Raw genomic sequence first — 10,767 nt, forward strand, 5'->3', positions numbered from 1 at the left:
TAAGTAGCTTAACCTATAATATATAATGTAGTTGATTTCTAATGTATATTAATAATCTAAACCTGCAAACTAACTAAAGCTAAAGTGGTATTACTCAAGTTAATAAAGTAAATGTTAGAACAGACCGAACCTAATTGTGTAAATCGCCTCAAAGAAGGTATTTATGGCACTTGCCCTTTAAGACGTGACGCATGCGCAAATCAGTAAGAAAGTTAACTCCTGAACTTCGTAGTCAGAAAAATTGTGATTTATAAAATAGCAGGGAAAACACCATTGAGTTGACATGGCATTTCGCCGAAGAAACAAGAGTTACCCTTTCTTCAGCCAGGAATTCTTAATTCAAAACCATGCCGACATCGTCTTCAGTTTGGTGATTTTCATTTTGATTGGGTTGATGTTTGAGGTGAGATGAACTCAGATTATCTTTTTTTCTTCCCTCGTCTCGCTCAGCTGTTTTAAGATGGCAAGTCCGCTGCTGCACATTCAAAGATGTAACTTTGTGCGAAGTGGAAACGTATTAGGTCGAAACTATCTATTTTTTTTTTTTTTTTTTTAGCTGTGCTTGTTCGTCTGCATCTGAGCTTTCTATCGGTGTAATGAGTTCCGTGGATATAACGGCTGCTTAATACTAGAGTTTATTTTTTAACAAGTTTAGTTAACAACGAATGTTGCCCAGTTCGCAGGCAAAGTAGCGACGTATGCTTTTAAACTAAGCAAGAAAGCTACAGCTGGGTATAAACTGCACTTTTACACATGTCTTGCTAGTTTTATATGGTCAAAGTTTTCGGTGTCTTGCTCTTAAAACTTGAATTTCTATCGGAGTTTTAACCATAGAAAAAAGTCAGTGCAATTGAAAACTCCTCTGTTGGCATAGCTAGTCATACGTGGCTGATTATTAATAACATACTGTGACTTATGTTTCCTAAAATGTACGTTTTTACCCTTTTTGACAATGTCTTGTTCCAGTTTCCAGCAAAAACGTACCGCTTCAACATTTTGATTCCAAGATTTGTCAGTTACCGCAGAGAGCCTAGTTAAAGCAGGAAGTACATCGTTTTCGGCATTCAAATTAAAAGCACCGCCGTGGCTTTAATGGGATTCAAACAAACGTCCGAGATGGATGGCGCTTTATTTTGAAAAGCGTTTGAAAAGCGTCGCTACAGTGGCAGTGGTAGTAAACTGCCACGTCTCAATCTTTGAGCTGCTTCTGCTGGCTCAACCTCAGCCGCTCTGACCCGAAGGGGTTTCACAACTGATGTAGCTACAGTGATTGTACTAATGAGGTGTCTCGTTAGAAAATAGCTTTTGATACGTGCCCACAAACTGACTCCCCAGGCTGCCGCTTCAGCCCTTTAGAGTTTCAAGTTTCAATCCGGAACCCTGGTTGGGATCATACAGCTGGCCGAGTAAAAAATAAGCAGGGGATTTCCTTCATTTTTGTCGTTTCGGAAAAAAAGGGGAACAGTGCTACAGCAGGTCTTGAACGTGACATTTTGACGTAGACAGGTCACCTGTGGCCTTGGTGTGCAGGGAATGACTGGTGACTTGTGGTGCCCAAACGGTCTAGGGCAGTGGTTCCCAAACTTTTTGAGCTCAAGACCCAAAAGAGAAATTTGGTGTCTCCACGGGACCCAAATTTACAAAAATACACCATGAATCATTGTAAAATCTACATTTTTAAACTGCGACTGAACAAACCATGAATTTAAACGTATATGAAGTATATTTATTCCATTATAAAAGTAATCAAAAACAGAAAAGGTCTCTATTCTCCTTTCTCCGTCTCACCCCTTTCTCAACTCATTTTCTTATCCGAACAGACCAGTGGAGCAAAAAAGAAGGGTCATTCACATAAGATTGATATGCATTTACCCAATAAAACGGGTCTGCGACCCATTTTGGGTCCCAACCCTGAGTTTGGGAAACATTGCTCTAGGGGACCAACGTTCAGGGGTCTCAGTCCGGATGCCTGTTTGTGTAGTCCTATTTTCTAAAGAGAAAAAATATTTAAAATCCTATGATGTCCCCAACCTGATTGACTGACTGACAAGATCATAAACAACATTATATATTCTGAAAAGCTAGGATTCTCCCTCGCTCGCTGTCCCCATACACACTCACAACATCTGCCACGTATATTTGTGTATGTTGATGATACTTTGATGTCAGCTTCACTGAAATATGTTGCTGATTACCAACTCATCTAATTTCCAGGCAACAGCCAAGACGGCCATACTGTTCATTCAGCCTCAGTACAATGTCACCACACTATCACCAGGTAAGCAGTGCAGTTGAGGAATTCTTATTTAATACTTAGTTTACTTAGTACTTTAATCCACAGTCTGTGACCTATAAGCCTATTTTGAACTCCTACAGTTCATACATTTCCCAGTTTCACCTCTGCTGCTGCTGTTCCTGCATGTTGTATCATTACATTACTGCCATTGATTTAGGATTATAAAATGAGTTAACATTGCTCCAGGATCTTTGACACACCTCTGATTGCAAACATGTGCCGTGTGTGTGTGTTTGACCCGTTGTGTGTGCTTAGAGGGCGAGGTGACGTTGTACCATTACGGATGGAAGGACTCTGCCACCATGCTCTTCTATTTCTTTACCGCCATCATCCTCCATGCAGTAGTGCAAGAGTATCTTCTGGATGTAAGTACCCGGTTACTGTGAGTCAGTCAACGGGGGGGGGGGGGGGCACTGTGGATGTCACACAGGGAGGTCCTTCTACACAGCAATTATACTGTCCCAGTGATAGACATAAAAAGAACAGACACATATTGAAAATGGCTCCCTGGTCACCAAAAGAGTAATGAGTAAATAATAAAATAAGGGCATGCATTTATTTAAATAGATAATTGCTAGTGTAGAAATTCACACTGTCTCTGTAAACCCTGACTCGTACCAATTTTCCAGGGAACATTTTGGAAATTGTTAAGAAATTACTCAAACGTTATGGACCCATAAAATGACCAACATTAGGAATCAGCAAAAAGATTAATAATGTAAGGGACATTGAGGCACATGCAGTATATTCCATCAATTTAGAAGAATCAGATTATTTTGCGGTCATGAACCTGAAAAAAACACACAACCTCTGTGCTGTCTTAATCCATTTGCCCTTTCCTCAGTAAGAGTATGCTGTTATGACTATAATCAAGGTTATGAAGATACATACTTAGTGTTTGCGTCCAGTTGCGCTTAAAGGGACGTTTTAAACAGAACTGTTTGAAACGCACCACATCAAAAAACATAAGAGCAGCACTCGGTTTTCCAGATGAAATCAGACAGGCTGACATTGCTCCAGTTCTCTGAGCAAGTTGGAGAGAGAGAGAGAGAGAGAGAGAGAGAGAGAGAGAGAGAGAGAGAGAGAGAGAGAGAGAGAGAGAGAGAGAGAGAGAGAGAGAGAGAGAGAGAGAGAGAGAGAGAGAGAGAGAGAGAGAGAGAGAGAGAGAGAGAGAGAGAGAGAGAGAGAGAGAGAGAGAGAGAGAGAGAGAGAGAGAAGCTTTGAATCCATCTGAAGGTATGAGCCCTTGTGTCATTGTTTAGAAATAGGTCAGCGAGGAGGAATGAGGTTTTATTTTAGCACCATCAGCATGGTTTCCAAAGTGTTCTTAAAAGAAGAAAAAGAAGCAATCATAAATAGTATGTGCTGTCGTTGCTTCTCCTAGTTATGTTTTACTGTGACATTTCCTTGTGGATGACATTTTGAACAGTCACCAGACCCCCCATTATGACTGGACCCTGCAGCGATCTCTTGTATTGTTCATGTTGCAGAAAGTGAACCGACGTCTCCACCTCTCAAAGAGCAAGAATACCAAGTTTAACGAGTCGGGTCAACTGTGTGTTTTTCACATGGTGTCAAGTGTGTGGAGTTTTTACATCCTTATAACAGTAAGTGATATTTGTATCATATTACAATATTCATTGACAACTTCTTACATTAGGAAACGTCCCAGATGTTCTTAAACCTATCAAGGATAACTCTTGTGTTCCTCACACACTAATGAACAACAGTATGAAGTGTTGTATTATCTGATTTCTTCACACAGGAAGGATATCTCCTGCATCCCAGCAGCCTTTGGGAGAACTATCCCCATGTACACCTCAGGTATGACTGATGTGTTCATGGTCTTTCAGTGGAAAAATGTATATCAACTTTTAAACATACATACATACATACATACATACATACATACATATCCACACACATTTGATAACCTTAAAGCAGGGATGTGTCTTAAAAAAAGACATGATAATGTGTTTACCAATATTTTATGTTAAGTTGTCTATTGCTTTCTAAAAAGTCACATATACAAGTGATTATTGCCTCGCCTCTTTTTATAGCTGACAAATACCACTAACTGGTACTCAGATCAAAATTATTTTATTGTTATTTTTTTAAAGAGACGTTTTTTGAGAGTAAATGTCATTGACCCTTTCTCCTACTTCCCCTTTGCCGGCCTGTGTTTCCAGGTTTCAGGTGAAGTTTTTCTACCTCACTCAGCTGGCCTACTGGCTCCATGCCTTACCAGAGCTCTACTTCCAGAAAGTACGCAAGGTCAGTAAGGAGGCCCTGGGAACTTCTGGAGTGTGAATAGATAAGCCGTGCGTGCTCGTGTGCATGCATGTGCGTGTGTATTTGTATGTGTGTAAAACAACAAAAGGCTCCAGGATTCAAAAATACAATACCTTTTTCTAAGAGATACTGTTTGTTTTTCAGGAAGAGATTTCTCGCCAGCTCCAGTACATCTGCCTGTATCTGCTGCACATCACTGCAGCCTATTTGTTGAAGTAAGCATCCAGCAGAAAGATCTTTTTTACCTGCAAATTAAAAAGAAAATGCATGGCTAGTGAGAAAAGAAATTCCAGGATAAAGTAATGAAACACTGAAGTTTAAGATTGAAAATTCTTAGAATTCTCTGCGGCAGCAGATTCAAAATGGCGTTACTGATATTATATAAAATACTGTATATGGTTTTGATAGAACCCTATATACATGTTTCCTACTGGATTAGGTTCCTTTGTCTCCTAATCTATCACCTGCTTCCCTCTTGTGTAGTTTGAGTCGTGTAGGCCTGGTACTGCTCTTCCTCCAGTATGTGTCAGAACTGGGCTTCCACATCGCCAGACTCTTTTACTTCACTGATGAGAACCATCAGAAAATGTAAGTTACCTCACTGGGTTTATTGCTTTTTGACTTTTTTGAAGTGATCAAGCTTTTAGTGCTATTGACCTGAAATAAATGTTTATTATTTGCATTTCATGTGACTACATCTTCGCCGTGTGTCCCGATTCAGGTTTGACCTGTGGGCCGTCGGCTTTGTGTTTACACGGATGGTTACTTTGACCCTGACGTTCCTGGTTGTCGGCTTCGGTTTGGCTCGTGGTGAAAACCAGGGGCTGGACTGGGAGATGGGCAACTTCAACACTGTGCTGATAAGGTAATGACCTATGTCCAACTTCTGTGGATAATAATTCATTTTGTGGCACTTCTATGACTTTTTACAGCTACTGTGACAACTGTATAGTCACAATGCACGTATCGTCCATAACAAAAGTGTTGACTTTTTAATGTTTTAGTGTTTTACAACATACAATCAAAGTGGATTGAGGCAGGGATTTTGACACTGATTGACAGAAAATTACTGTTAGTGCAAGTTTCAAAGGAAATTTGTCTCAGCAAATGGATTAAATGGGGTCGGAAATGTCACAATTACCAGTACATTGGGATATTTAAATGTTGGGATATTTTCCAAAACACGCAGTTGCACTAATCTTCTTGCCTTGGGGCCCCCTTCAGGATGACTGTTCTACTGCTGGTGTGTTTGACCCAATCTTGGCTACTCTGGAAGTTTATCCGCTTCCAGCTGAGGCGCTGGAGGGAGTTCAGACATGAACAGGCTGTTCGCAAGAAGGCTGCCACAAAACAAGCCCTACGGCCACTGAAGAGAGACTCACGTGAGTTTAAACACCTGCCCAAACAGGTTTCCTAACGCTGACGTCAGCCCATGGTAGTTACAGTCAGGAAACACATTTTTCATAATATGACATATGTTCAGAAATGTGACTTGATTCCTTACTCAAACCAACTTCCCCTACTTTCTTTTGGCCACTGAACGTCTGGTATGTCCTGCATTAGTAACAACCCTGACTTCTTACTTCTGTCTCTCCTGCTAGTTGGCCACCACGAAAATGGAGTTCTAAAAGCTGAGAATGGAGCATCTCCTCGGATCAAAAAACTCAAATCCCCCTAAGATAACCCATCGGCCGGCCTGAACAGTGGCCTTTGCCCTGGCTAAGGTTTCTCATCAGCACAACAGGGAAGCTGGCGGCCACTGGACACCAAGCCTCTTGTTGAGTATTTCCTGAGATGTTACACAGACTCAGAAAACAGACTTAGGCTTGAATGCTGGAAAATGAAAATCCAAGGAAATCCCTCGAGACATTCACTCTTTATATCAGTATTTTTTTATACATCTACGCAGACGGCTATCCCACCCTAAGGAGCACCATTGTGTGCCGAATGAAATGTACAGTGAACACAGTATACAGCACACATGCTATTGTGTGTGTTAATGTTGAATGTGCTGATGCATATCCTTATACACAAGTACTGTATTGGTTGTAGTGTTTCGATTTTCGCAGCTGTTTTCAGCTCTTGTCATTGAGCCAGCTTTGCCTGTTTTCTAGTCTGGTCCATTGGAGCAGAACATTGTTACTGATGATATGGTATGATATGAGCTTACTGTATGCTGGCCTTAAAAATATCCCTTTACCATGTCAGGGAAGAGATTTTGGCCAACCAATCACCTGGGCTCCTCCCTATGATTTATGTCTGTTTGAAATCCTTCATTCGTCACTGGTCACTTAACATATATGCATCACGTATGTATGGTGGATATAACCGCATGGCTTTTTTTTTTTTTTTCTTCATTTAATTGTTTTGTTAATTACTTTATTAAATAAGGCATTTTTCGGAAAGATTGTGACTGAAGTCATTTTTCTACTGCCTTTTTTCATTTTGTACACTTCTGTATTCTGTCAACAAAATGGCTTGAAAGATTTTCAATCGTCTTCATAGTGTTTTATTCTGCAGCAATGAAAAATGCATGCATTGATAGTTGGTAAATAGACAAATGCATGCAGAATTACATAGACATTTCCAATGTTCTGTCATAACACAGTAAACAGCAGTGTGTTCAAGTGATTCTGAATGGGGTGTCTGAAGGTGAACTCAACCAAGGGTGGCACTGAGCATGGAGTCCCATCACCTTTGCTTTTAGCTAAATGCTAATAACAGCATGCTAAAAGTGTCCCTGGTCTGGTCTTCTGTTTGCTTTATGTGGCTGAGGGAACATAGTTTTCTCAATTTAAAATGTACATTTGATTGCGCGCCTCAAACATAACTTTTTAATTTTGAAGTAGCAAATCAGATTTTAGGGTAGGCCTTGGAGACCTCTTGGTAAATGCCCAATATTAGAAGGGTATTTTGAGCTCAACCAACCAACACCAGTTGAGCAGCTGTCTGATTTCGCCAAAAAACCTTTTCAAATTGCCTTTTCTGCAGCAGGCGGACTGTTTATTGAGTAACCAAAAATTCAGCAAAGGCTTTGCATTGATTTGTTTTCCCCTCATTTATTGGGCAGTGAATAACTTTTGAGGCAATCCAGCCTTCCCTCATATAATAAAGATGGCTCTGCTACATTGTCCCCTGATAAAGAATAAAAAAAGGAATGTGTTAGTCAAACTTTTTAAAAAGTTTTTTTTTTAATATAATTTATAGACAATTCTAGAGAATTTGCCAGGTGGCTGTTTGGATTTTTTTTCCATTCTAGTCAGCTGGCTGGCTAGTTGCGGTTGACACACCCAGCTTCTGTCGCAGAGAATCCAGTGTCTGACACGGGATCTGGTGTACGCTGGACTCCAGGTACACCAGCACAAAGTAGTCAGCATTGGTCAACGCAAAGAGGTGGTTAAAAACTACAAAACCAAGCGAGAATGAGAGAGAGGAGAAAGATGCCATTAGCTGAGATTTTAGGTTATGCTATTTATTGTAGGGGAAAATGAAACTAAACTTAAATTCTAATGTCTTCCTTAATGTATCAAGGAAGACATGTATGGTACAGCAGCAACATGAGTTCTACATTATCAATGAAAAAATATTCCTTCAGGAAACCAAGACATAGTAAGTAAATACAGGCTGTTAAACTGAGAGTGTTGCCCTACACATTGGCTCTAATAGCTCTAAAGTCTGCAGGGGAGTAAAACTCAAGTTTGTCCTCTGTAGTGACTGGTTTGGGCCTGTGTGTCTTTTTCAGGACCTGGCCAACAATGATACCGGGGATGTGCTTTTCAAAAAAATACTGATCATGTCATCTGACAGGAAATAGGACAGAATGAAATATCGGCCCTCATTTGCGAGATTCCGGGAGTCCTGGCATGTCGATGAAAGAGGACAGCTTTAAGGTAGAATATGTAGTGAATATCAGCTTATTATTTGTAATCAAGTACCGTTAAAAGTGGCCCAAAGGTTCTTTGTTGACACCCCCAAACTCTCCCAAAGAAAAGAGGAAATAGAGGGCAGCTCCAATGCAGATCCCGACACCTCCACACACTTCTAGTAGGGTATAATTAATGACTGAGAGGGAGTATGTTTGTATTAATCAAGACATTGTTTTTGAGGAAAGCATTGCACATGATACCTTTAAGGAAAGCATTGCACATGATACCTTTAAGAGAAAAGCGAAAGGATCTGTTTTGTCGATCGATGGCTTTGAGTTTTAGAGAATGTAGTTTGGTGACATACAACATGCTACATACTACTGGTTATTCAGAAGGTAATAAGCAGCAATATATATAATATATATATCTATATTAATATATATCTCGACTTACCGGGCTGGCACTGTAGCGCAACACTTTGTGTTGGTTTTCCAGCATCTTTAGCACATTCTTTTTGTGAGTCTTAGGAATTAAAGACAAACAATTCTGGAGAGTTGTCAAGAGAACCAAATCCATTATAGGGAGGAACCTCCTGTAAATATGGACAGGATAGGGAAATGAATAAGAAAAACAGAATTAATGAGTATAATGACATAAAGTCACATACCCTCAAGCTGTACAGTTTATATAGTTTGGTAAAAGAACAAGAAAAGACAAAGATAGAAAAATTTCAGTTTCTCACCTTTCTCTCCTGAAGCAGGTCAGTCTTTTTTGGTCCCTCTGAGGGTTTCATCTCAATATCAGGTTGGTTTTTTTGGTAATACTCTTTAGTGAATCCATCACAGTCATAAAGCAGGAAGCAACGGCCCATCAGCTTTATCGTTTGACCCACATGGAAGTCTTTGGGGGAGTAGTACTCATCTACTTCCGCTGTTGAAGCCTCCAGCACACAGCTGGGAAAGGTCTCTGGATAGAAATAAGTAGAGTGCTGCTATTGCTATTCATCTATCTTTAAATCTGTTTTTATGTTGTTTCTTTTCTCTTTTTTTTTTTTTTTTTAATCAATTCTGATTTTTTTTCTGTGTATAGTTGACACTGACAAAACATTATATCCCATACTCAATTATCGAGCAATAGGATGTCAATTGTGATGTAAATGTGATGTTACTTTTAAAATAAGAGTCACTTTCCAAAAGGCAATCACTTTTACTGTACATGACCGGATGCAAAGAGACACCTGAACATTGCACTGTTTAAGATCTAATGCAAATATATATGTCAGCTTTGTACATATTGTATAATCCCTCCAATACAATGTGTGCCACTGTATATACTGTATAGTTATTTATTCTGTATTACCATAGCCCGAAGATAGTAGTTAATTTCCACCGGACACACATGGAAGTCCTCTTCAGCTGAGAAGGGGATAGTTTCACTAAAGTATGCATAGTAGCGCAGCACCTACAAGACAAGATGTTGGTGAAGAAGAGAAAAACAAGAAATGAATTTGACAGTTAAACAGCATCATCTTGAAAGAAAAAAAAACCTTCTTCTGTCAAGGGCCACATGTAATGTAAATGTAAATGTGCTGTATTTATATAGCACTTTTAGGGACTGCAGGGGCGGGGATCGAACCACCAACCTTCCGATTGGCAGGCAACCACTCTACCAATGAGCCACAGCCGCCCCATAGGCTGGGATGAATTCTTCTTCTACTGTGCTCTGTTCGAAGGACCTGTAATCCATCCATCTGGTGTCATAAAAAACTCACTAATCTCTTGTTGGATCAACTGCTCTGATAAAAGAGGATTCTGTTCAATGCCCATAGTGGGTTTACGACGGGGGAAAGCATAACTCTGGTAAATCACAATACTAATCCATCTCCAATCACATCCCATTGCAGTCAGATGAAATGTTACATAAATATCAACCATGAAGTTCAAACACGTGAGCCCACAGGGACACTCAGCCTTGCTAAACTTTTATTGTACACAAGACTAAACAATTTAAATTAGAGAGGAGTTGTAGTGCTTGGGTCCATCTTTAAGGGCTGCTATGCATTTTGCGAGCCACCAGATGTCCCTGTTCGCACTGTGTTTGAAGCCCCAAAGCTTTACATCTTCAAATCTTCTTTGGCACAAATGGAAATAAAGCCCCTAAGCTTCATAAGACTATGGTCCCCCATCAATATAATAAAAAATAACAGTAACAAAGACTATAACATAAATAACAGAAACCGTCACCACATTTAAGAATAATCTGAAACCCTCCTCTTTGATAAAGCTAATAGTAAGGGAGTGAGGAGTTGCAGCG

At 39.9% G+C, this 10,767-nt stretch overlaps 2 protein-coding genes across 2 annotated transcripts; one reads left to right on the forward strand and one right to left on the reverse strand.

The window, feature by feature from the left end:
* The first annotated feature begins 176 nt into the window (after positions 1–176).
* On the forward strand, positions 177–6,420 carry tram2 (translocation associated membrane protein 2). The gene is made up of 11 exons (XM_034900131.1): positions 177–403; positions 2,215–2,278; positions 2,552–2,661; positions 3,787–3,903; positions 4,062–4,120; positions 4,486–4,570; positions 4,733–4,803; positions 5,072–5,176; positions 5,310–5,453; positions 5,813–5,970; positions 6,190–6,420. The coding sequence occupies exons 1-11, from the start codon at positions 284–286 to the stop codon at positions 6,264–6,266; spliced, it is 1,110 nt and encodes a 369-aa protein (XP_034756022.1). The 5' UTR covers positions 177–283; the 3' UTR covers positions 6,267–6,420.
* Positions 6,421–8,234: 1,814 nt separating this feature from the next.
* efhc1 (EF-hand domain (C-terminal) containing 1) lies at positions 8,235–9,699 on the reverse strand. Its single transcript, XM_034900778.1, is given in 6 exon segments — positions 8,235–8,362; positions 8,365–8,446; positions 8,908–9,010; positions 9,012–9,046; positions 9,197–9,445; positions 9,670–9,699. Coding segments are annotated over 6 exon segments (627 nt in total).
* Positions 9,700–10,767: the final 1,068 nt, after the last annotated feature.

The sequence above is a fragment of the Etheostoma cragini genome, chromosome 18, assembly GCF_013103735.1.
Source record: "Etheostoma cragini isolate CJK2018 chromosome 18, CSU_Ecrag_1.0, whole genome shotgun sequence".
NCBI lineage: Eukaryota > Metazoa > Chordata > Actinopteri > Perciformes > Percidae > Etheostoma > Etheostoma cragini.